The following is a 26,303-nucleotide window of genomic DNA, read 5'->3' on the forward strand; positions in this document are numbered from 1 at the left end:
ATACATCTTGACTTATTTCAACGATATACTTTTTTTTCTTAAAAAAGAAAAAACTTCTACTAGATGTTGCTGTCTATGCTATTTCTAGAACGGTTATCACCAGTCTTTAAACAGTAGGCTGAATATCCACACCAGTCTGAACTTTCCAAGCTCATCGTGGCCTCTGATATTTGCTTTAACTATTATAACAGGGAGAGAGAGAGGAAAAAAATGAAGTTAAATGGAGCAGCCAGTTCTCAGCTCTTCCCCTCATGACACCCACCAGCCTACCCGCCTGCAAAACCAGAAAGCAAAGCAGCACCTTACAAATCTCCTGCTTGTCAGGATAAACATGCTTAATGGCAGACGGCTTCTCAGCCTCCACCTCCTCCAGGGAAGGTTCTCCTGCCTTCCCCTCCTGCCACGGCCCATTCTCAGCTGCCCCAGAGATTCCTTATCGGTGCTTTAACTCTTTCTAGCCCATCACCCAGGTGAAAATATGAATTCCCCCGAAGAACGCCCTTCTGTCCAGGAAAATAAATTTCTAACATTTTCCTCTCCGCTAGGTTCCCGACAGTGAGGGCACGCATTATTTATAGAGAGTAATTTCAAGACAATTAGCTGAGTGAATGGAATAATTTCTGAATAGGAGTAGGCAGTGAGATACACAAAGCGTGCGGCATTTCACAAACTGTTAACAGTAAACGCGAGGCAGCAAGGAGGAGGTTTGGGCCCGGCTAGTGATGGAGAGGAGGAGGAAGAGGAGCTGCCCATCAGCACCTGCGCTCAGGACCGTCCTTCACCAGACCCTACGCCGCTTCTGAAGTTCCCCTCCGCCCCCCCCCGCCTGTTTTCAGACCCGGCCGAGAACCTCGGCGGGGTGGTGGTGTGGTGGTAGGGGGGGTGTTGCCGCCACCGGACCCCGCTGCCGAGCGGGGCTCCGCGGGCCGGGGGCAGCCCTGCCCTCGGGGGCGGAGGGGGTCGCGGCGGCCAAGCCCGCTCGGGCGGAGGAGGGGGCGTCGGCACGGCCGGTCCCCCGCCCGCTCCCGCCGCGGGGGAGAGCTGCGCCAGCGCTGCTGGGCGGTCGCGGCGCCGGCCCTGCCCGCCCTCGCATTCAACTGGTGGCACCCCCTCCTCCTCCGCCCGCGGCGGCGGCGGCGCGCAGGAGGCGGCGGGACGAAGCCGGCAGCGGGGCGGGGGAGCGGCGGGCGGCCCGGCCCGGCCCGGCCCGGCGGGGCGGGCGCCGCTGGCGGAGGATGCGGGCGGCGGCCCGGCGGCGCGGGCGGCTGCAGGAGGGCGGCGGGCAGCGGCGCGGCGCCTGACCGCAGGGCTCCGCTCCGCTCCCGAGGATGCTGGGGGGGCGATGCCCGGCGACAGGGAGGACGAGATTTGCCAGAAAGCGCTGCAGCTGCTGGCCGAGCTGTGCTCCGTCGGGGCGGTGGAGAACGAGAACTGCCGGGATTTCATCTACTACCTGCGGGACAGAGCTCGGCCCCGCCTCACCGACTCAGGTACGGGCCGCCGCCGTCAGGGGTGCGGGCTGGGCGCGGACACCGGCGGCCTCCGCCGTTCCCCGGCTGCGGGAGGAGGGCGAACATCCCCAGGCATCCCTCGGAGGCCGGGTGCCGCGGGGCGAGGCCTGCCGGCACTGCGGGGACTGCCCCGGGGTGCGAGCGGCCGGGGAGGGAAGAAGCGGAGGGGGGGGTGGAGGGTCTCCCAGGAGCCCGGGATTGGGGGCGGGAAAGAGGCGAGATTTGCCCCGTTCTGGCCGGGGGAGGACGCTCGTCCGGGCTGGGCTGCCCGCCGCTGCTGCCGGGTCTCGGTCAGAGGCGGGCAGCCCCCAGCTGTCGGCGGAGATGCGACCCCCGCGTTGGGCAGCTCTCCCCGCTGGAGCCCGGGGTTCGCCGCCCGAGTGCCGGCAGCGGGCAGGATGGCTGGCAACTTTCTGCCTCGGCTGGCCAGCTTGCCGCCCCTGCTTGCCTCGGCTCAGCCCGGCCCTGGAGCGGGTCGGAGCCTCCCTGCCCAGCGCTGCCTCCTCCGGAGGTTGCTGCAGTGTCACAAACCAAGGGGGCTCTTCTTGCGCTCCTGTGGCCCTCCCCATCACTCTGGGTTTAACTGTAAAGGGGCGGGGGGGGGGGGGGGGGGGATGTTTTGGCTCAGTTTAAAAGCAACACAATTTAAGCAAACTTTCCAGTTCTGTATTTCACAAGCTCAAAAAGACATTTCTTCCATTTCTGTGGCAGATGTGGGGGTTGTAGGGCTGACAAGATGTACACTGAGTGGTTTGGGGTATGCGTGTCTGGGCTATGGTTGCCTTTTCATCTCTTGGCGTAACACTCCAATTGAAAAACTTAAGGAAGCTTTTTATAAGGTAGCTGAGCTCCAGCTGCTCAAAAATGTTGAAAGGTGCTGTTCTGTACATCTCTGGCCATAAGGGAAAGGCAAATTGCAATTTGAGGTAGGAGTTTATTATATTTGGTTTTACACCATCAAGTCGAGTTTGCTCAGTATGAGGAGAAATTTAGAGAATTAGAAGAGGAGTTGATAAACGTTTGCAGTACTGAAAAGCCTTGCTGTTAGATCAGCTGATCATCACAGCAGAGTATTAATTTCTTAAATAGGCTCTGAAAAAAATTAGTTCATTTAGCATAGGGCAGTCTAATGACACTGTATTCTTAAATATTTTTCTGTAATTTGGTGAGCCTGAAGTAACACTCAGAGTGCAACTTACTGACAAATGCTTGGATATGCTAAAAGGCCTGGAGGAAACAAGTAAAACTAAGAAAAAAACTGTGGGTGTGGGGAAAGATCTGTTATCACAATAAACGAATAAGGAATTTTCTGTCATTCAGTTCGCTTGTATCCAAAGCTATTTGCAGCCATTCTGACTTTTCACTCACTTAAAAATATTCAAATTTAAGTGATTCATGCAATGTTTGATAAGGATTCTTTAAAATTAGGCAAATTTAATTGTTTTGTTCATATGGGCAGATTTAATTGCTTTGTTCATATAAGCAGTAATTTTTGTGACAGACACCTGTGATTTTCTGTAATTTTCATTTACCAAGGGATCAATCACATATTTGTATATCAGCTGATGTTTCCAAAAATGTCTACTGAAATCAGTGCTCACTTGGAATACTAAATTACTTGAAATGCATATGGAGACTTTAACCTCAGCTACTTGGATAACAGCTTTTCAGATTTCTTTCAGAAGCTACCGCTTTTTTCCATCAGCCTCGGGCAAAAAGAGTACCTGGCATCTGTTTGGGAGCATTTTTAAAACATGGCATGCTCACTAAAAATTTATCACCTCTACCTAATGCTACAAAAAAAAAAAATAGTATTTATTTCTACCTGTTTTGCTTAAGCCATTATTATACAACAGCCTTCCGGTATTGTTGCAAACCTGCTCAATTACACAGAGCAGCGGTCCCTAACCCCCGCCAGCCAATGTGCAACAACACTGAGCAATTATGCTGCAGGCAGCGTCTTCCCATTGGCCTCAATTTTAACATTTTTATTTTTTGCAGCTGCAGCCAGTCTCAGGGGGTCTAGCAGGCAACACATTGTCCATAAGCCCTGACTCGGAATCCACTTCTGTAGGGTAGCAATGTCAGGAATTCATTAATTTACCTTGTCTTATATTTCTTTGATTAAAGTACATATATTGTCCCAGTAAACTGGCTGCCTGTAAGGTTTTTTTAGCTAGTCTTTGGATGTGGTGGTATAGGCTGTAAGAAGACAGCGTACATGACTTCCAGAAAGAAGTAATATGATTCACAAAAAAAGGGGGGCTACATTGACCAAATCCAGCTTGATTTACATAGTGAGTTTCATTAACTTAACAATGGCGAAATGAAATTAAAAAGCCCTGGCAGCAGGTCCATTCACTTTCCAGCCACTAGTGGTCTAAACACAGGGGCGTGAAGAAAACCTGTGCTGAAAGACAGCATCTTCTGGGAAGAATTAGGCAAAAAATTAAGCTATAATAGTTATAACCTTCCCCTCCACCCTGTGTGAAGGTGATATGTGTTAGCCAAACCGAGCAACTTCTTCTTAGGCCAGCCAAAAGAACTATCTGAAAATGTGTACGACTTTGTGAGAATTGAGAAAAGTGCAGCTAGAAGACATACTGATTAGCTTTTATACAGGAATTAAAGCGTTTCCCCATGTTTATAGAAGTTTTTCTCGAATAAAGTGGCTACTTGCCTAAACCCAACTACACGGTGGATACAGGTGCACTGAGCAGCCAGATCCCTGGAGATAACTCATTTCTTGTCTGACATCTGATGTAGTTGGCTGCGTAGCTCCCTCCCATCTGAGTATTCCGTGTGTGACTCAGACTGGGAGGACAGGAGCGACGGGGACGGGAGGGGACTAGATGCTTGTGGTATGCACAGCACCTCTATTTTTCACGTAATTTTCCCTATTATGGGAAGTAGTGCACAGGACTTAGAACATAAGTTAAGGTCTAATGAGTTCCAGGTTTAATGCACCGGTCCACTGAATTTAAAGGGTGACATGGGTGAGTCAGATTTTAAAGGTTTTCAGAAAACAAAAAATGCAAATTAGGCATTTAGTGAAAATTCTTCAATTAATTCAGTAAGAGTTATATGTCAGAGCACCCTTGAAAATCCCAATAGGCATCCTTAAGCATTTAGATACCTTAATAAGATGGATCTTTTTCTGTTCCATTCCTCCATTCCCTATTTGTAAAATGCTGATAATATTTCTGTAAGGGTTTTACAAGGGTAAATTGCTATTAAAAGTCTGAGCACACCAAGAATGTCATACATTCATAAGGGAGAATCATATGGAACTCTTAGAGATATTCAAGTGAAAACAATGTTAATCATATGGGTGTTTGAAAACAATCACTCAAGATCATGTAGTATCAACCCATGACACCAGATAAAGCAAATATTCTGCATGAGGAATGGGTTGCTTGACTAAAAGAACATTAAAAAAAAAACAACCAAAACCAAAAAGCAAAACATCAAAAAACCCCAACCATGAAGACATGAGATCTTAATGAAGAGACTGGCCATTAAAACAGGAATTAAGACCAAAAAAAGTTGCATTTCTTGCAGACTATTCTTCTAACAGATTTACCTTGCTACCTCTTAACTGAAAAACTTGGTGTGGTTTGCATCAAGCCTCCCCGAAACGGGTGTATATGTTTTCCTTACATGTGACTTTGGACTTTTTAAAAGATGGAAGTTTTGGGGGGGGATCAAGAGGATGAGTTACATGGTTTTGATTTAGGATACTTCAGAGTTTGGCACAGAAGAGAGGAAGAAAGTCTTCTGGTGGCTGGAGCTAGTGCCCTGTTCTCAGTCTGGCTGGTACGTGACTGTGAATTAAGCTTCCATTGTAGCTGATTTGAGTGTATCACAATTGCCCTTCAGACATTTCGGAAATCAACCCTCAAGCTTTTGCCACTAGCTGTTGCAGTTCTTGGGTGTAGGTGATTCTGGGTCTTTTGTTGCGGTGAATCTTTGTTTAAAAAAAACCAGCTTCCCAGAGATGGCAGCGGTAGCTGTCATTGCTCTTTGTAGACCTGATGGATTTTTGCATTGCCTTTCATTGTAGCGTTTTGCCAACTTTGCAGCAACTTGTGCTGCCTGCATACCTTCCAGTGACTGCTAGATATAGCAACAGGAGGCTTAATGCATAGTTACATGTTTGCTGGCATTTGCTGAGTATCAGTAAAATTAAGTTATATAAAGGAAAAGTATAAGAGTTGCACACCAAGACTGCCTTACACAAAACTTCATCTCCTTAGCACATTCTACAGATTGAATTTTTCATCCTTTAGTTAAAAAGTATGCGACCCTTGAAAATTTAGAATAAAAAAATTTAAAAGGTCAGAGGAAGTTCTTACGAACCCAAGGACTGGATAAAAAGGATGCTTACAAAGATAAGGGATATAAAAAAAGTCTAGGCCATTAATCATAATGAATTTTCATTAACATCATAGTGGAAAAATGAATAGAAACAAAAAGTAAAGTTTCCTATCCCTTTCTGTTGCGTTGGATTGCACATCTTGAGGATAAGCCAGTAAGGTCTTACAATATTCTTAATTATGTGCATTAAAATTGACTAATAGATGCTAAACCAGAATACATGCTGAATATTGCGCGTATAGCGATGGCCATTAGGCATAAAGTATGCTACAGGTCATAAGTAAGAGATCAATATTGTACAGTGACAGAAAGTCAGATTTTAGTATTTGATGGAGGTAAAGATAGTTAACAATCAAGAAACTAAAAAAAAGTGGGCATGGAGATGTGATGGCTATTGAAGGACCAGTAAATGAGAAGGTGCAGTTATGGTCTTGCAGGAGAATTTAAGAACCTTATCAATCAGTACTTCATCTTTTAATGTATACTTTCAACTTCAGGAAAGAGAAAAGCACAAAGAAACAAAAAGGCCTAACTGGCATAAACATTGCCTCCCAGCTGACCAGGGGAATGTGAGAGCCAAGGTTTTCTGTGGAGAGTATCATCCCGATAGACTGCTCACTCTCTAGGAGTCTAATACTTGCAATTGAATAGTATGCCAGCAAGCTTCCCTTTAATTCAGAACTGAGTTTAAAAACAAAACATGTCTTCAGAATGTAGTTTAATTTCTTAAGAGGGCATTTTTAAATTTTTGTACCTCAAATGACTTACTGATTTATCCCCCTTGAACTTCCAGGAACATAACAAGCTGCAGCGTTTCCTCAAGATGCTAAATCCATCTAGATTTAGCTAGATAAATGACAAAAGAATTTACAGAGTTGTGAAGACATGAAGAAGATTAGAATGGGTGAAATAAATTTCAGAATGTTTTTTATTTTTATTTTACTCATTATGATATACTGCTCTCCATATTTTTAATTTTGTTTTCCTCCTGCAAAATAAATATAAAATGCTGCCACTCAAAATTGATAGTATTCTATATGTCATGTTAGTGCAAAGCTCTTCCCAAGATAGAGGACAAGTATGAATTGAATTCGACATGATGTCAAATGAATGAAGAAGTATGACGCCCAAGTTCCTTTGGGTTTTAAGAAACAAAGTACTGTTTCAAGAGTTTAAAAAATACAGTGCTGGTACGTAGTTTAGACCAAAAATAAGTATTCTTTTTGTCTTTTGAAAAGTCAGGAACAAGTTTGAGGAAGGTAAAAAAGAATTATTTTCTGTTGCCTGTATTCTAAGATGCTCTTCTAGTTTAATTCCCTGTAAACAAATAGGTTCTCAGAGAGTTTCCTGTCACTCCTGTCATGGAGTTTTGTATTGTTTTTTCCTGGGAAATGTGTTTTAAACAGGTGTCGTGGTTTAGGCTGTAAATTTTGGAACGAAGTGTAGCAAAGAGCAAATTAAGTTGAAAGAAAAGGGACTACATGTGTGCTTAATAACAGCTTGAAGCTGTAATTAAATTAATTTAAATAAAAGTAAAGTAAATTAAAGATTTTGCTTTAATATAACTGCATATAACTTTTTCCTAGAATGGACTTTTGTTCTTTTTACAGGTAATCTAAAGATGTGCAGATGTTTAAGCTGTAAGTCACACTTCAGAACCAGAGAAAAGGAAGACTACAAAGATCATTCTTACAACGAAACTGATTGGAGCATAGTCATATTAAACACTGTTCAAATATGAAAAGGCAGATCCTTGCGCTACTGAAATCACTGCATATTTTTCAGTAGTGCAAAGCAGCTTCAGCACAGTAGTAGTTTCCTCTAAATTGAGAAGACAGACCTGAGTAGGTTTTCTGTAGTCCCTTTGACCAACACTCATGCCACCTGTCTTGTGGCTGCTCTTGGATGTTGTGGGGAGGAGAGCAAGTTTAACGGTATGAGAAAAAGACAAGAGGAAGGTGGCTTGTAGCCATTCTTAGGCTCTGCATCTATATTCAGTATAGGTGTGGAAAGCAAGAGTTTTCTGGGGCTTTCATTTCCATTTTTTTTTTACTTCTCAATTTATATGGGAATTCCACCAAATGTCTGTTGTTTACAGTATGCACTTATGCACTGAAACTGTAACTTATTGTGTTATGCTTGTGTTAAATAGACTGATGCAAACTACACCCCTTTGTATTTAACAAAAAGAAGTACGTCTACTTGTATACTATATTCATTGTATATATATAAATAATAATAATTTACTGAAGTCATAGCAAGCAGATCTGTGAAATAATCCTAAGAGTTAGATTAACATAGCAATTGAATCAGAAGTCAGTTATCTCTACAGTCATCCCACAGTTTATACAAGTCTCTTCCAAATGTGCAGTGAATGTTAAAGAAAATGGTTATTTTGAACTGTGAGTAACAAAAACGTATATAAAACAGAAAATAACCTAAAGACTAGTGACAAAAACATCAATCTTTTAAAAATTAGGATGGCTCAATAGCATATGGTCTCTCTTACACCTGAATTCTCATCTTAAATGCCAGTTTTGCTGATGAAAAACAATAGGCTAAATTTAGCCCTTGTACATATGACTGTACTTGCCACTAAAACTTTATCACTGCATTTGTCATAACTCTTATTTCAATGGGCTTTGTACATTCCCCCTAGATAGGGGGAGAGGGGAAAGAATTTGCTAATTTTAGTTTCGTAAGAAATATCCATAAGCTTTCTGCGGGCAACAATTTACATTTGGAGACACTCTGATCACTTAAGTAGAGGTGTTACTGTAATGGATTTATGGTTCATTAATTCCTCAAAAAACATGAACCTGTGTTACAATAATGCTGGTTTTCTGTACTGGTAGAATTTGGAATTGTTATGTTTTTGTGTGATCCATACATTTAACAAATGATCGGACAGGACACGTGCCCCAGACGGCTTTCTGGAAATTTCCCTTCCAAACTAATTTGTGAGAGTTTAATTACACTGACAATTCAGAGACCTAGAAATGTAAGTCCAAAACGATTGCTGTCATAACCGCAGATCCAGTTAAATTCAGTCTTGAGGCTGTGCAGCACTATAGCATCCTTGGTGTGTAATAAGTAGAGGTTGAACACAAACTGCAATTTATGTATTTATGTTTAAAATCACATTTATAGGTTTTAGTTCTTCCCCCGCTGAAAATAATGATCATTGTTGGTTTAGTGCAAAGCTGTACTTAAGAACATTGTATTGTGCATCTTTTGCTATATTTTGTCATTAATTTAAGCTCTCCTGTGGCTTTATTTAGACCAAAGAGATAAAGAGAGATTATTTTGGTCTAAAGCTTCATGTCCTTTTCATATTGCTAACAAAATTTTAGTTCGAGGGATAAGAATTTAGAATAACTAACTACAGATGGAAGGATTTTTCATAGAAATGCTGTCAGTTGCAACTTATTAAATCTTTAATTCCTAAAGTTCATCATCTTACAAGATAAATCTTTTTTGCATGTTCTGGAGTACTGTTAAGTAGTGAGTACTTGATCCATTTATTTGGAGAGTACAAAAAAATTCTGTCACATAAAGAAAATGTTATGTATAACAGCTGGTGGTTTGTACATTTGTTACGTTAGCTATTGTAATCACACTGAATCTTGTGTGTTTTAAGTTGCTCAATATGTTCAGCTGCATTTTTTGGGGATTTTAGATATTCATTAGCCAAGTAAAATCAGTTTGTTTTCTTTTGGCAGACAAGTATGCTACAGGATTTTATCTTGTATACTTCCTTTGGTTAGTTGGAAATCAGAAGTACAGTGGATGCAGTCAAAACTGGCATACGCATCTCTACGTCTGGAGCCAATTTACAGTTGATGTGTGTCTACCAAAGATAAACATTGGAGAGTCCAAGAATATATAATCTGTCAGGAGCTTTTAGATTATTGATGTAAATCCACCATACTAACAAAAAAAGTCAGGCACTAATGATTTCAGAGTTTAAACTTTCAAAGTGCATGTAAAATAAGAAGAATTAGGAATTGAAATAGGATCATTCCTTCAAGTATACTTTCTTACTCTCCCCCCCTGCCAGTTTAGTTTTACGGGCACACAAAAATAAAGCCTGCCTGACTTCCCTTGCAGATATGTTTCCTCGGTTTGCTATGTTTCCATCAGGAAGTTTGTTCAAAATTTCTTAATTCTATCTTACTGTCTCTGAAACACCCCAAATATTTCCTTTCCCCATGTGATGGACCGTTTTTGTGTATATACAATTACTAGTCAAACACTAAATATTTATCTTTTTAAATCTTGTCTTGTAAACCAGTCTTCATTATTCTTATCCAGCTTACTTTGCGCCTGGTTTCTCCATTTGTTTTCTAGATTGTGTGTGTATATACCTCTGTTTCAGATGTTTTGTCATCTGGGTGTTCCCACTCCATTTCTCAAGCAGCATCTCATTTTATCTACTGCCCATCTTTCTAGTATTTTTAATTCCTCTCATGTTTTAATTCTCTGACCTCAACAGTATGGTTTAGTTTTCTCCTCACATTTGTTATAATTTCAGAATGTATTGCTGTTTAATCAATCAATATATGATATTTGACCCTCTTACAGACAGATTATCTTATTGGGCATCTGGCCACAGCTATATAAAGTTCTGTTTAGAGGTCTCTTTTAAAACTTTCTACTTATTTTGTAATTGCAAGAGTTTCATGCCTATAAAGTTAAAGGTTTCCCTAACATATATTAAGATATTACAGAAGGTGTTTCTCACATCTATCAAATTATATAAATAATTACAACTTGTAATTCTGTAAAAATTATCCTACTATAATATATAGACAAGGAATGCGCAATGCTAATTAGAAAATGATCAACAGTCATGTGATCTCCTGTTTCCATTTGTAGCAGATGTTTTACCCATTTAGAAGAGAAGTTTCTTTTACTTTTTGCCCTAGAGAAGTTTAATGGATAAAATTAATGCCTGGTTATTCTATCTTTTTTTGGGGGAAGCCTACCATAAATAAGGTGATCTGAAGTATTCATTATGCTAAGGTCTCTCTGTACAGCATAAAGTAAGGGAGTGTTTCCTGAGTCTGGCTAACAGGGAAATAAAGCGGGTATTGAGCTGGTTGCTGCTGAGTGCTATTCTATTCCCTGTAGTAGGGCTGATGTAGGATGTGTAGCAGTGGCATTATGGCAATTCTTACCTGCTGAAAGGAGCTTTTAGGGCCATTAGCAAGCAAATACAATAGAAAACAGATCTGGTATCGCTTAAAAAATACAGAAAGCTCTGAAAAGAAAATTCTATTTTTTTAAGCTTTACCAATCTGCTTGGGGTAATATAAGACACAAATCTAAACTAATAGCTCCAATTTTGTTTAATTCTATGATTATCCTCTCTTCTGCAGTAGATCATGCCATCAGGAAAGGTTCCTATTTCTGCAGATGCCACTAAGGAATCCATGGTAATAAGTGTAACTTAAACTTTTTTTTTTAACAAAACTTCTTTTTTACAAATATTAATGATGATTAATGAGTCAAAACAAAAATTTTTTCTATCCAAGTCAAGGACTGTGAGATAAATGATCATGGTTCATGACAAAAATAAGTATCAGACTGGAAAAAGGAGACCAGAAATTAGGCTTCGCTGGTAAACAGAAAGGTGAGGTGTTGACCTATTTTTTCATTTGATTTGTTTGTTCTAAATTTATAGCTGTTCCACAAGGAAAGAGAGGTGAAACCTCCTAGTGCAGCAGTCATGAGCAGGAAGCCTGTCACTTGTGCTGCTCAGGAGATGGACGTGAGGAGCAGAACAGGCAGCCAAGCCTCTGAAGAAGGAGACATCACTTGTGTTCTGAAACACCAAAGAGCACCATGCAGATTTGCTGTCACTTGGAAATTAGAGTTAACTGAATTGAAGCCTGGGATTTTGAGGACCTAGGACATAGTAGACAGGAAAAGTTGTGGATATGCCTTGTTATACCTCGGTTGTAAGAACTTATATTTCTATTTTTTTGTTACAGTAAAATTTGCCAATTTTTTCTGAATTTAGAAGACTCGAGCTTCTTTGGGGAGTTCACTTTAGAAAAAGATAAAAGTAGATCTGTCTAAATGCTGTGGCTGTCTTGGGGTCCCATCAGATGCTCATTGCTTTTTTTTTGAGGGTTCATCATTTGGTAAGCCAGCCTGAGAAAGCATAATTTGTCACTGACAGTAGGGCTGTGGCTAAGCAGGAAAGAGAAAGCTTGGCCATCATGGCTTCACTTAGTAAGGAAAAGCTGTCACCTTGGCTCTTTCCTATGCAGCAGCACCGCTGTTCCTGCCAGCTTCTGTTAACTGCAGAAGGTGTAACATTTTTATATCTGCTCTCATTCTCAAGTTAATATCTTGTTCCTGCCTACCTTATTCATTCTGTACCTGTCTCTTGTTCTGTTGTCATTACGTTATAAAGAGTGATTTGACTAGTCAAGATGATTTCTTTCATACTACTGCTATGAGCCAGTGATGATAAAATAGCTAAAAGCAGCGCCCAAAATAGCAGTGCACAGGTACAGGTCTGCCAGAACAATTTGATAGTAATTACTGTATCTGTCCTTCTGTGGTATAGTGTTACAAGTGAGACCCAGCACTGCGAACAAAACCTGCTCTTTCTTCCTTTGCTCTATTTTTCTTCCTTCTTTTCTGTTTTTCTTGGGAGCTGGAAACCAGAACAGACAATAGCAACAGAACCAGCAACACCTTCAGCCACCTTAACTTTTTTCCTTCCCAAATTGGGGGGAAGCAATTTTTCACCTTCACGAACATCTAAAATTCAATCTCAGGATTCACTTCTCATTCTAAAGGCTCTGTGCACTGAGAGAAGAAGGAACAGAAAATTTGTTAAAATGGAAGTCTTGGGATTTGACATTTTCAGTGGTTTGGCTGTTTTACCTCCTGTTTTCTGTACCCCTCTTATGAGGAAGATTTCCAGTGGTAGTTGTTACCATGGTGCTAAGCAGGACGAGGTGTCTACTCCAATCTTAAAACTATGTTTATGGTCGTTTTGTGAAAAATTATCGCTTCTGACAAGTGAGGCTTGTTTACGCAGAATTAATACAGCACCACTTCTCTTATTCCAAAGTGAAGAGAGGCTCTTAAGGTCATTCCCCGTGTGTCAAGGCAAATGTGAGCTTCAGCAGTGCTGGAAAAGCCTTAGAATTAGCTCTGTCCTTCCACTCCCTCGTTAGCTGTTCAAATGAACAACCGCTTCACGCCCTGCCGAGCAGCTGATTGGCCTTGGAGGGAAGAAGCATCTGAAGCAGTATTAATGTTTCATTCAAAATCATGAGAGCCAGGGAGGAGGGGAGGGGAAATTAGGGAATTCAAAACCCCAAATCAGTACTGCCTTTTATTTCACCAGGCCCTTTTCTCTTTCCCTAATTGTCTCCCACACTGGATTTCCTCTCAGGATGGTCTTGCTGACTTTGTGAGATGTTTTTGCCAAGGGTAAACTTAACAGTGTGCAGAAAAGAGTTCAGCCCTCTCTCTTCCCTTTGCTTTTGTCTCTTCGCTCTACATTTCTTCTCGCCAGCCCTGTTAACAGTATCTAGTATGACATATGCTGTATAGGAGATGGAGGAGCAAAGAAGCTCTGCAGTCCCTCCATCTTCTGCTATTTTCCCTTCTCAAATCATCACTGCTGCATCAAGACCTAGTATGTTTACCATGTAAAAATCCTTTTTTATTTTGTCAGTAAGCAAAACATCTGAAAGCTGTAAAATTACTGCTTTAAAATGCTATCTCAAAGATATGTGAGCGAACTAGATGTGATAAACCAATCTATAAAGGAGTGTGGTAGAATGTATGACAGCCAGAACAGCCAGCTGCATGTGGGAAATACACAAGTCCATGGAATCCAACAGTATAAAGCGTCCAAAGCTGTAAGAGGAGCAATTCTTACTTTTTTGTAGCAGTTTGAACCACGGTTGGCAGGCATTCCAGTGTATTTACTGCAGTCATAACATCATTGATGTTAAAAGAAACATCATCTCAAAGTGGTGGTGTGGTTTAACCCCAGTCAGCAACCAAGCACCACGCAGCCGCTCGCTCACTCCCCCATGGCAGGATGGGGAAGAGAATCAGAAGGGTAAAAGTGAGAAAACTTGTGGATAGAGACAGTTTAATAGGTAGAGCAAAAGCTGTGCATGCAAGCAAAGCAAAACAAGGAAATCATTCACTGCTTCCCATGGGCAGGCAGGTGTTGAGCCATCTCCAGGAAAGCAGGGCTCCATCACGTGTAACAGTTACTTGGGAAGACAAATGCCATCGCTCCGAATGCCCCCTCTTCCTCCTTCTTCCCCCAGCTTTATATACTAAGCATGGCATCACATGGTAAGGAATATCCCTTTGGTGAGTTGGGATCAGCTGTCCCGGCTGTGTCTCCTCCCAGCTTTTTGTGCCCTCCCAGGCTACTCGCTGGTGGGGCGGCGTGAGGAGCAGGAAAGGCCTTGACTGCTCAGCAACAACTGAAACCATCAGTGCGCCACCAACACTATTATCATCCCAAATCCAAAACACAGCCCCACACCAGCTGCTAGCAAGAAAGTCAACTCTATCCCAGCTGAAACCATGACAAGTGGGTATTCACATGAGATCTTGGATTCATTGTAAATAGTATAGCACATGCCAAGGTTATTAAATCTGGAAATGTTGCTAATACATTTTTTTTCCTTAGGACAGGAGTAGAAAAAATGTTAGATACAGAAGTGTTGCATAACTAGCCCTTGATTAACAAGGAATGATCCCTTTCACAACGTTTCAAGCAGTACTGTCTCTAGTAAGTGACAGCAAATAGGTGCTACATCCTTGAGCACTTCGGAGATAAATATTAGTTGAGTTTAAAAACCCAAGTGTTGCTTTTCTATTACCTATTAGATAGTCTTTGGAAAAAAAGAAGGGAAAAAAAGCAAGCTTTTACAGAGTATTTCCTGATTCAGCAATTGAATGAAAGGAATGATGCTGGCACGCTTGGTTCAAGATAAAGGGAGGACTTAGCCCCAGCAAGGAGACTACGAACACACAAAACAGCATAGGAGATGTCTGGCTGTAAATCCTGCGAATCAAATATTACTCTACAATATCTTAATACAAACTCATTTGATTCAGAGATGTTGTTTAGAGACAGTATGGTTTAGTTGACTGGAATAGATTACTAGTTGGGGACTGTGAAAACTAAGGCTCTTTTCTTAACTGTGGGACAGTTGGAGTGTCATCTTGGGGAAATCTTTCAGTGCTGCTTTTCCCCTGGCCTTTCAGTTGCCTTTTCAGTACTGATACGCAGTTAAAATTCTGGCTAATCCCCTGCCTGTAATCAGCGGAGAAAGCAGGGCATGTCTCAAGTGTGATGTCAGTAAAGCACTGAGCAGAAAACTGCCTAAAAAGCAGCCAAGAGAAAACACGAGGCCCAGGGACTTAGGGGGAAAGTAGCCTTTCTGAATATGGCGCACTGTTTTCATAGTGAACAGGCATCAAGAGCCTGTGCTTTGTCGGGGCCTCTCAGCACTTTACTCTTATAAATAATAAACAGAATATATTTTCCTCCTGTGTAGGTTAGCAAATAGAAACGTGCCTCTGTTATCAGCAAGGAAGCCATAATTGAGAGGCAGAGATTTGATGGAATACACATTCAAATGGGAATAAATAAAAGCATACGGAGGATTTCAAAACCTCTACTTCTGTGCAGAGCTTAATCTGAATGTTTAGCTATGGAATTTATTCATGATATCTGTTTGCAAGCTTGGATTTATGTTTTCAGACCTAAATCCCACCCCACGCTCTAGCCTGCATCTGACTGTGCAACAGCACGAACAGGGTAACTTTTGGGTATCTTTTGCATATCCCGGCATTTTGCCAGTTACTGCCTTTTCTTCAGCATAAGAGTTTCAAACATTTACTTCCACGGCCTGGGTTGGATTGCAAATGCACCTCTCGGCATGATACCATTTGAAACTGAAACGACTCCTATAAAGGTAATTCAGTTCCCATTACTGTAGCAGAAATGCACAATACAAAGTATGTTTCTTGGAGGGAGAGGCCTTTTTAACGTGCTCCCATTCTCCAGTTTGCCCCCCTCCCACGCATACACATGCTTGGGATTAAACAGTATATTTTTACAGACTTGTTTTTAAGGATATATATTTGTTTATTTGTTTTATTAATTTCATTAATTAATAATTAATTAATGCATGTTTTGCTCATGTTTAAGAAACTTTTAAAACAAACCACCCACCCCATATGTGAAAGTCTTCTAGAGAAATTGTTTAACAGTGAGGTAACTCTACTCAGCCACTTGCTAACAGCCCGACTTCCTAAGTCTGGAAGTTTGAAACAAGCAGCCCTTTGAAGTGCATGATCCTTTTCCCTTCTTCTTCCTTTTCCCCTTCCCTTTTTATTTCTTTTTTTGTCAGTTTTTTTCTTATGTGAATATAATCTTACCCTTACAGGTGAAAATTTTTCTGTTTTCTTAATGTTCATGTTTCAGTGATTCAAAAAGTTATTCCCTTTTCCTATGTTCATATGATTTTTTCTAATTTTGGGACAAAACTTAATCCTGCTGTAAGTGAGATTTCAAAAGCTGCTAAACCAAAGCAACTAAACCTGACCATGACTTCTGTAGTACTACTTTCACTCAAAATAATCTTGGAGAGTAAAATTTTCAAAGAAACGTCCATGAGTGGAACTACATATACCCCACCGAAACTTAGTGGGAATTTGGTATGTAAGCCCTTCATGTATTTCTGAAAATCCGAGCCTTATAATTTATGGCTGCGTAAAATAAGAAATGACTGCTTGTTCAAAATACTTATCCCAGTATTATAATGATCCATTTTGAATGGTCATATCTCATTTATACCATTTTGTGGAATTACTTGAATAATATATGTATGCTATAACAAGAAATTAAAAAATTCTTCCTTAAAAATATAAGAATGTGGCCAATTTTCCCTTCAGTGCTATGCGCTGTCAACAAAAGTTAGAAATTCACAGTGTGAAAAGTAATCTTCGCTAATATAGTGAGGCAAATATAGGTTGTTAAATGTCAACCCAAGGGTGGGAATATTGTTAATGTAAAGGAAATAGGATCACAGACATTTCTTGAGAGAAGGCTATATACAAGCACCTGATTTTAAAGAGAAGGTTTAAAATTATGTTCATGTAATATGGGTTTATGTCTATTTTTTCATAACATAGTCAAACCATGGGAAGTGTGATATATTTTTTTTTTAAATCTCATTTTCTTTGTTTATTTTTGGGGGCCATGTGAGACTAGGATAAGTAGTGGAAATCGGTGGGTGCTTCATCTGCCTAAGGAAGTTGGATGACAAAAAAAAAAGTACCGAGTGTTCAAAAAAATTATCCTGAAATCATTCAGCTGAAGTAGCCAAAAAATTAGCAAATCCCATCAGCACATTCCAGTTAGCGAGGAAAGTGGGTTGTAGCTGTCTCTGGGGAGCTGAGAAGAAACCCACATTACTATTTTTAGGGACCAGAAGATGGCAAAACAGCAGCTAGAAATCTACCATCAGTTTGCTATGTATGTTTGTTCTTCCCTTAGAAGTAGCAGAATTCTTGGAGTTCTTCAAAACCCAAGGAATTCCCCAGATCTGAGAGCAATCCAGCTGAGCAGTTCTTGGGGGAGGAGAGAGGACATGAAAGCTGTGTCTCGGTGTTTCCACACTGTTTTCTTAAGTATCCCACTGCTGTGGTATTACGGTTTCTGGGAACAAGGGGCTGCTGCTAACATTTTCTTCTTTACACTCCCATTGTAATTCTGAGAGGGAGTTGTTCTCCCCTTGGAACAGGCCTGAGGAAGAGCAGCCACGAGTCTGCAAGCAGAATGTGGCAAAGTTGATGGTCCCATCTCTACATCCCATTTGTTTATGTACACCCACCTGCAGACACTAGCGTATAACATGGAGGGTGTATCAGTGATTCTAATTGAACTAGTCTTTAAAAACCTATGCCGTATACCATGATTCTAATTTCTCTCTCTGGTAAGGTTGTTTATCCTCTTTTTCTTATTTATTGCTTGAGTGAACCTAATTCATTTGAAATTATGTTTTGGAAGAAGTAAGATACTGTGCAACTGGTGGTATTTCACTGCAGAATAACCCCTGAAGGGATTTGTAATCCCCTGGTACTAACATCAGCTAATAGTGAGCCAAATTGAATAATAAGCTCAGTGCTATTGAACACAGCTTCATATTCAGCCTCATTCTGGTTTAGTTAGCATTGCCTAGTAATTAATTATTATTCCGTATTTATGCTATCAATGACATCCAGAGGCTGGCCTAAACACGCTCCAGCTGCTGGCAACAGCAGCAGTATATGTACATACAGATATTTTGTTCTCTCTCTATAAATGTGTGCTGCAGACTGTCTCTTAAAAGATTTGTTAGTAAGTCTTCCCTGGAGCTAAACACAAGAAGACAGTACATGCTGGCCATCAGTCAAAGACGCACAGTGACACATAGCTTACTAATTACTGTTAATGTTTACAGGATTTGGAATGTCCTAATTGATTTTGGCACTGAAAGTGCAGTCTGTAAAATTGCTTGTCACCTTTGTTTCATCCTAGGTCTCACTGAGAATCTCATATGCAATTAACTGTAATTGCTATACTGTATTTATTCTAAAGTACACAATACATCGCTGTTTTGTTGTTTGGATCTCAAAATTGGGGACTTAAATGCTTACAAAAATACAATTCAAAATAAGGGGATCTTTGTGGTGAGGTTGGGCCTTTTTTTTCCACAGTAGAAAAATACAAAGATTTTAACATAGTTCGTGTTCCAAACTCATAGTCCGCCTGTACTTGAAATCTCACCAACTTCAGAAAGAGTAACTTGTGCATAAAGACGTGACAGGTAAATCTACATTACCAGCTCATGTGGCACAAGAGGAGTTTGATTTGCTGCACACCATTCTGGTTAAAGGACTGAATGTACCCGTTGTGCTGTCACCAGCGGTGAAGCTTGTGCCAGTTGCCAGTTCAAGGCACCCATCAGGCAAGCCTAGAGCACCCTGCATCCACATTGCCCAACTCTGGAGTCTAGCTTCAGCCTTGCTTCCACCAGAAGGAGATCTACCACAGACACATCCACCTGTGGTGTGTCTCGCTGAAGTGAGTACTGCCAGGATCCAAGTATAGATAGAAGGCAAATCTGCACCAAAAAGAATCCCCCCTCCCCTGCCAATGCTAAATCACTAATGTGGACATGTTATTTGGGAAGATGCGGGCTTAAGGATGCCGAAACAAATTGTTATGCCATCTGTAAGATGGGGCAATTATTTTCTGCATATGGAACTGTACAGGGATTCCTGAAAGGAATATATTTCCTCCACATACTTCAGGTTACAAGGTGGAAGAAGCACTGAATTGCTCACATGAATTCATCTGCCAGTTTAGCCTGGCAGTATTTTCTGTGTAAACAGCCAAAGCTCCAGAATGAACATGGGCTCTCTAGAAAGCTCAATAAAAGAGCAAGCTTTGCCAAGAAGCAGTCTAGGACAACAAAAAAGGGAAGTCCTTCCTACAGATAAAGGACAGGAATCTGCAAAATTTTCCTTCAGGGGAATGGAGAGCTACATCGTCTCCTGATACCACCGAGGGTTTGCATATAGGAGCACAGGTCTGTTTTGCAAGTTTAGCCTCACAGCACCTCCTCTTTCCATTTCATAGTGGATTGTTCAAGGAACAGCTAATCATAAGTTTCCTTGTTCTTGTTAAAGCAGAGGATACTCTTTAGTTCCTCATATTAAGAAACTGGCTGTTCTAATTTTTCTGGAGAAAATAATTTCAGGAGATAAGATACACATCTAACTAAATCAACTTAATTAAAGAAAATGCAAATCCAGTAGAATGAGACGGTAGATTCTACTTGCTGCAAGCACAAACTCTCACCAAGAGTCCGGGTATGACAAATAATGGCAATAATTGTACATCTAAAATATTAGAAGTATCTTCTATCAGAATGCAGGATGGAAACAGAGACGACTTGATTTGAATTTGTTTTACCTACTGCAAGTCGAAAGACAAGCCACAGGCTGATTTCCAGCACATTCAAACTATTTTAGACCTTACTTTTAATCCAGTTAATTATTTTGCTATTCGCCATTCAATTAATTATCGGTTCTTATGTAATATATAAAATGGTGTTTTGATAATAAAAGATTAATGCAGAGTTTGCTTTAGAGGAAAGCATAGCGAGATTGAAATCTGCAGAATTCCAAGTTAAAAGAGGCTATTAACTATGATAGGAATTCCATGTACATGTATATACCACAGGAAGATGGGATATATTACATGCGGTATGGAAGACTACTACAAATCTTTACCGTAGGAATTGTTTAGGACAGTACATAAATACCATTGCTTGGATTTTCTGCTTAGATCTTCCAAGATTGTTATATTTATCAAAACCTGTGTTTCATTTTTTTATTAGATGTTGATCGTAACTGCTTTTTGTGGTATTTCAGGCTTCTGGGATCTACTCTGAAAAAAACAAATAAATCTGTTGGTCTACAAGCTAAGAATCGATGCTCAGCAATGTCTTTATGCTGCAGAGTATGGTGACACGGCTTTTCAGTTGTCTTACCACTTTCTTTCTGCAAAAGTCTGTTCGTTGTGTCAGTTGGTACTTTACATGGGGTGGCAGTATGCCTACTGTCTCACGGAAAGCAGGTGCCTTTGCAGAGATGACAGCTTTCTCAGCACTCAATTATTTAATGAATTCATTTTTAACTAGATTATTTGAAAAAGACATACCATCTGTTTAGTGGTCAAAATCTTAGTTGTGTGCTAAGCAATGCTTATTAAATTGTCTGCATCCCTTCTATTTACTTGCAGGTTGTTTCACTAGAAGCAAATGGAAAGTTGATAGATTCAAAATTAGAAGTGAGAAGATCCAGGTTCCATTCTGAACTTTTCAACTTATTGACCTAATTTCACCTTGAGCAACTGTGCTGCATCTTGGTTTCTGTTGCCTATTTGTAAAAAGACATTTAAATAACTTTGGCAATTATAGGAGGAGGGAAAAAGCTACCTAGTGATAAACAGTTTAATCACTGTAATAATTTAACAGCTTTGTTCTACGAGCTACTTGGTAATGTGGATAGAAAAACACTACAAACAATTCTTCAAATATCCATTAGGGGGTCTAAACACATTTGTCACACTGTTTACATGCCATTAACATTTGTCAGATCCAGCTTTACTCCCAATGGTTTTAACTGCATATGTCCAGACACTCGGAGAGAACCCATGCAAAATTTTAATGCTTTCTAGCAGCTTTCAGGAATAAACCTTGATTTTTTTAAAAAATAATTTACTCGTCCTATCAACGATGGCAACATTACTAATTAGTTAAATTAGGCCAAAAAGCTGTTGTTTGTCTCACAGATATATAGCAGAGGTCAGTAAGACGTTAAATAATGGAAAAAATCTGAAAAAAGGTAGCTTGCAAATTTCTCTTAAAAATCTTTGAAATTACATCTTTCTCTACAAAATCTGGATTTGCATTTCTTTTCCCATTTGTATGATATTTGAAATTACTGGAGGAAAATATTCTTGTCATCATCCAAGAGGGCAGGAGGCACACTGTTAGTTGATTGACGGTAATGATGAATACATCGTATATCAGAGAGATAGTCTGAAGACTTTGACAAGAAAGGTGTCAGGCGACCCCTTATCTTAATCACTCCTGAAGAGTTACACTGCTGGGCATACACTAAGCTTGCATCTAACTGCTAGTAAAAATCAGGGTATCCTAGGTGCACAGAGGATTTCTTTTTGTAATTCTCAGGTCACTGTGATGAGTCATCAGCTGATGACTTTTTCATAGAATGGAATCATTTAGGTTGGAATAGACCCTTAAGATCATCGAGTCCAACCATTAACCTAACACTCGCAAGTCCACCACTAAACCATGTCCCTAAATGCCATGTCTACACAGCTTTTAAGTACCTCCAAGGATGGTGACTCAGTACCTGTATGATGAAGGAGGGAAGCTTGCATTTTGCAATGCTTTCTCACACAACTCATCACAACTCAGTCAAAACAGAACGAGGTCCCTACAGTAAACTGTGGCTCTAGCCTTACAGATCTGAGGGTTGCTGTCCCACTCAATATCTATTTCACTCATCAGTAATTTCTTAAAACATCAAAGCCTTAGAGGCAACCTCATTTATTAAGCTTGTGTCAGTGGTCACTTTCTATGAATTTAATATATACTTCAGAATCTTAGCTTTCCACCCATGCTGATATATCTTAGACTTGGGATGTACATGTGTGAGTGTTTGTATCAGAGGGGAGGGATGGAGCGAAGGAGAAGAACAGGAAGCAAAGGAGAAACCTTTGAATCATAGAACAATGTAAATCGGTATGGGGCCATCTACCTGAGTCTGCAGTGTTTGAAAAATTGAGTGTATGAATTGTTCTTATTCATTATTGCTGAGGGAAGTAGATCAAAAATCTTCAGGACACTTTTAAAATATTAACTGTTAATTTTTTAAATGCTGAACATTTTTAGATGTATTGAAGCAACACGGTTCTTCACAGTGGTTGATAACTGGTAAATAGAGTTCAACAGGCAGTCATTGCTATAAATGACTTGTATGAAATGTAAGAGCTCCTAATCCTTTCACTGACCATAGAGTCTCCAGTGCCCAGAAGTGGATTTTTCCTTAATTGTGCAAAAAGGCTCACAGTGTTTCTTAAAACTTCTAAAATAAAAACACTTCCTGCTTTTCTTAGGTGCAAAATGTACCACGAGGCCCCTTGCAGCTTTTGAAACCTCCAGGCAGATACAAAGCTATTGTATTCAGTTAAGTTACTATCAGCCTTAGAACCCCGAAATGCTGAAGCGTTAGTATCTTGACCTTTATGTCAAGATGAATGAAAAACAAATGAACTCCTGACTCAGCAGGCCTTTCTGAAGGATTGTGTCTGTTAGAAAATGTCCCTGTTTTTACATATAGGTGTAAGGGCAAAAATAAGCTGTTTTCCATAAAAGCTGAAACATCTTACTCTCTACAGTTGCCAGAATTTCTAGCTTTAGTGAACAAGTTATTGATACTGTTCTTTGGGATTTATATATTATAATCTGATTGTTTTTATAGCATACAGCTGTGGGTACTGTTGACAGGAAGGTACAAGAGGGACTGGCAAATTTAGAAGTTAACAGCACATAGGGTTATATCCAGCTTTCATCTTTCTCCCTTGTCCCCCGTCTGTCTCCTTCTAAAGATTTGTTTTCCCTATGAACCCAACAGATTCTCAGAAACTCCTGAGATTTCACAGTACCTGATTTGTTGAGCGTGCCCCTTTGACCATGTGGTAAGACAGGCTTCTCCAGGTATAACTCTGGCCAATTCTACTCAAAGAATTTAAGGACATGTTAATACATTACTGTCAACAGTTCACATCACTTCTGTGACTGACATCTGGATTTCGGAGAGTAGCAATCCCATGGTTACTTCACTGATCAGATAGTAAATAAAAGCTAAAATGCACTGTTCTGATTTATCGTTTTCTTGATTTTTTCTTTTTTTTTGGTCTGTTATAGCTCAATAAAAGTGCTTAGATCAGCAGTTGTAGAGAGTAAAGCCCCGAGTTTATCTCTACAGTCAACTAGCTTGCTATTCAGTGAGAAAGCCCGATATTTGGACACCTCCTGCATGATACAGAGTAAGAATACTGACAAGCCTCAGAAAGTTGGGCATGAAGATCATTACCATCCTTCCCAATATCAAAACTTCAGTGCGTTCATTTCTGTAACCCGGTGCGTGGTCTGGGTATGCTCACTGATTAGACTCTACTGCTTTCTTCTTGGAAACAAATATTGATCAGGGTAGGTCCATTAATCTGGGATGGGTGGGCATCTGTCACTACTACGTGGTGCTTAATATTTGCTTTCTTGGTCATAATTACAGTATATCAGCTTTCCTCTCCATAAAACTAGTTAAATACAAGAAGAAAAACCCCTCAAGCTTCCCAGTTTCAATTTTACATTCACAACCAAGTACGACATGAAACTGTGCAGTTCATAAGAAAACTTCAAAGCGTTGTTGTTACTTTTTCTTTTTACAGATAAGAAACATCTTGCACAACTGTACAATTCCACCCAGGAAAGCAGAAATCCAGATACGTTCAATTCTTATGCAAGGCATACATTATTTAGTATATGCTTTGCAAAAATAAGCGAGTTGAAGCTCTCCTTTGTATTTGGATTTGCCAAAATTAGGAACGCTTCCAAGAGCATCTCAGCTTTAAAATAATTACTTCTTAGGAATGAAAAAGCAGAAGAGCCGTCTGAATGATAATTTTTTATCAAATCTGTTTCTCAGTTCTGTTATTTAGCTATTACCTTGTTAAGCTGTTTCACTTTAGATTTGATTTTCTGCTCTTAGTTTCTCTGTTTTCATGTCTGTTCTACAATTTTCTCTTAGACAGTATTTTAGATGGACGGGATTTCCAGAACTACCCACTAACAACAGTCTATAGAAGCCTTGACCTTATTAGTTTTGCTCTCTGGAGATGAAGAGGAGAGTGTGGATGGGAGAGAAGTATATTCTGTATATTTTTTCTAACAGTAAATTCATAGTAAAATTGATCTGATTGTAAATTACTAATTCATTATCTTTCCTAGTAGTAAATATCCCCATCAGTAAGACTTCCATCACACTGTAATACGTACGGATTAGGGCAAAAAGCTTCATTTTATAAAATGGGAACCGTAAGTTCACAAAGAACAGATACATAATACATTCACCATGGCTCATTTTCTCAAATACTTTTTAGAAAAAAGTCAGTGTGAGCATTAAGTGCATCCGGCTCTTCATCTGAGAAGGATAAATGCTTTCAACACTGTCTTTACTTCCCTTTATGCCAACAGCTCCATCCTAAAAGAATAATCAAGCTATTTAATCAGTTTAACATGCTAGCGGTTTGTGATAGTTTACTTTTCAGGAAGAATAATTTGTAACAAGTCCAGGACAATCAGTTAATGTGAAGAAGTCCTAGCCAGAGCAGTTTGAGAATATTGTATACTGTCCTTCTAGTCTAGATATTATGCAGGGATGACAGTGCAGTCATTCAGGAAAAAAAAAAAAAAGACCAGCCAAACTGAAAAACAGATATAAACATCTCATTAGGTTCATGAAGGTCAAGATAAGTAAAAAATTTCCACTTTATCCATATCAGTCTATGCAGGCAACTTTCCTGAAGTCCCTTGTGAGGTTTCAACACTTGTGGCAACCTTTTTATGACCTGTCAGCGTACAGAAAGCAAATGAATTTTGGCTCTTCCTTAAATGTAAAGCAAGGATTGTAAATATTGAAGCACTGTGATATGCCAAACTCCCATAATATAGGCTTAGAGTAGTCTATTCTAAAAAGGAAGCTAATGAAATAATTGACCTCATTTCCATTCCAAGCAATCTGACTTTAAGGAGAAGCTTGCACATTTATTCTACATAAATTGCCCAGAAGAGTAATAGCATCTTCGTATTTCTTACATGTTTATTTTCTAAAAAAAAATAAAAACGAAGAAAGTAAGGTTCAAAAATAGACAGAATTTTTTTTTAGGTTATTAAAAATTAGAAAGGCTAATGGTTTCCACTGGGCATAAGAAAATTAATGTAGCCAACAGGTAGATGAAATTCAATGCTTCCAATAGAAAAGAAAATGAAAATTTGAAAGAAAAATACGTTCTAGAGATTTGTTCTAGAACTTTATGAGCAACACAACTCCTATTAATCATTAGGGATATTTCTGTGAAAATATTTTTTCATCATATTACATCATATTCATCGTATTATGAGTGTGTGTATATATATTTACACATACAGGTCTTTAGATATGAATGTGAAACTTAAACTTTGCTAAAGGTCAAGCAGCCCTTTAAACCCTTTAGTTTAGTTAGTTTGTTTAGTGTAGGTAGTTAGACATCTCCCATGGTCCTTTAACGTAATTTAATTCCACAAATTTTCCCACCAAAAGAAAGTCATTTAGTGAAACACTTGGGTAAATACTTAAGTACTTTTTTTTGGTTTTCCCCAGGAGAGATTGTGCTCCAAAGGGGATCAAAATTAAAAGCAATTTGTTAAAAATTTGCAGAAAATGTTGCTATTTCATTATATATACCTCTGTAGCTACTGATTTGAGCACTTTAGTACAATATTACTGTACAGTTTTATACAAGTGGGAAATGAAATGTTTCTCTGTCATTTCTTTTAGTGCTCTCAAATGCTTCTTTAGTATTTATCACAACGTACTGGGCTTTCAAGGACTATAATGGAATTCAAAGCTTATTGGCATGGTTCAAATAAGCTCTTTGCTCTTCTTCCGTAACCTGGGGACTTCCTGCTACTGGCTATATATTGCAGAAATAAATGGCAATTTCTC

The 26,303-nt window shown here is 39.8% G+C and overlaps 1 protein-coding gene across 1 annotated transcript in view; it reads left to right on the top strand.

Annotated features, from left to right (window-relative positions):
* Positions 1 to 1,314: 1,314 nt before the first annotated feature.
* SYT9 (synaptotagmin 9) overlaps positions 1,315 to 26,303 on the top strand; it is a gene marked incomplete at its 3' end in the record, with an annotated part of 65,596 nt that continues 40,607 nt past the window's right edge. Inside the window, exon 1 of the mRNA XM_082485810.1 lies at positions 1,315 to 1,490. Within this exon, the coding sequence (XP_082341936.1) occupies positions 1,343 to 1,490 (148 nt within the window). The 5' untranslated portion in view covers positions 1,315 to 1,342. The remainder of the gene's footprint in view (positions 1,491 to 26,303) is intronic.

Source organism: Vanellus vanellus (genome assembly GCF_965231255.1).
Source record: "Vanellus vanellus genome assembly, chromosome: 6".
Taxonomy (NCBI): domain Eukaryota; kingdom Metazoa; phylum Chordata; class Aves; order Charadriiformes; family Charadriidae; genus Vanellus; species Vanellus vanellus.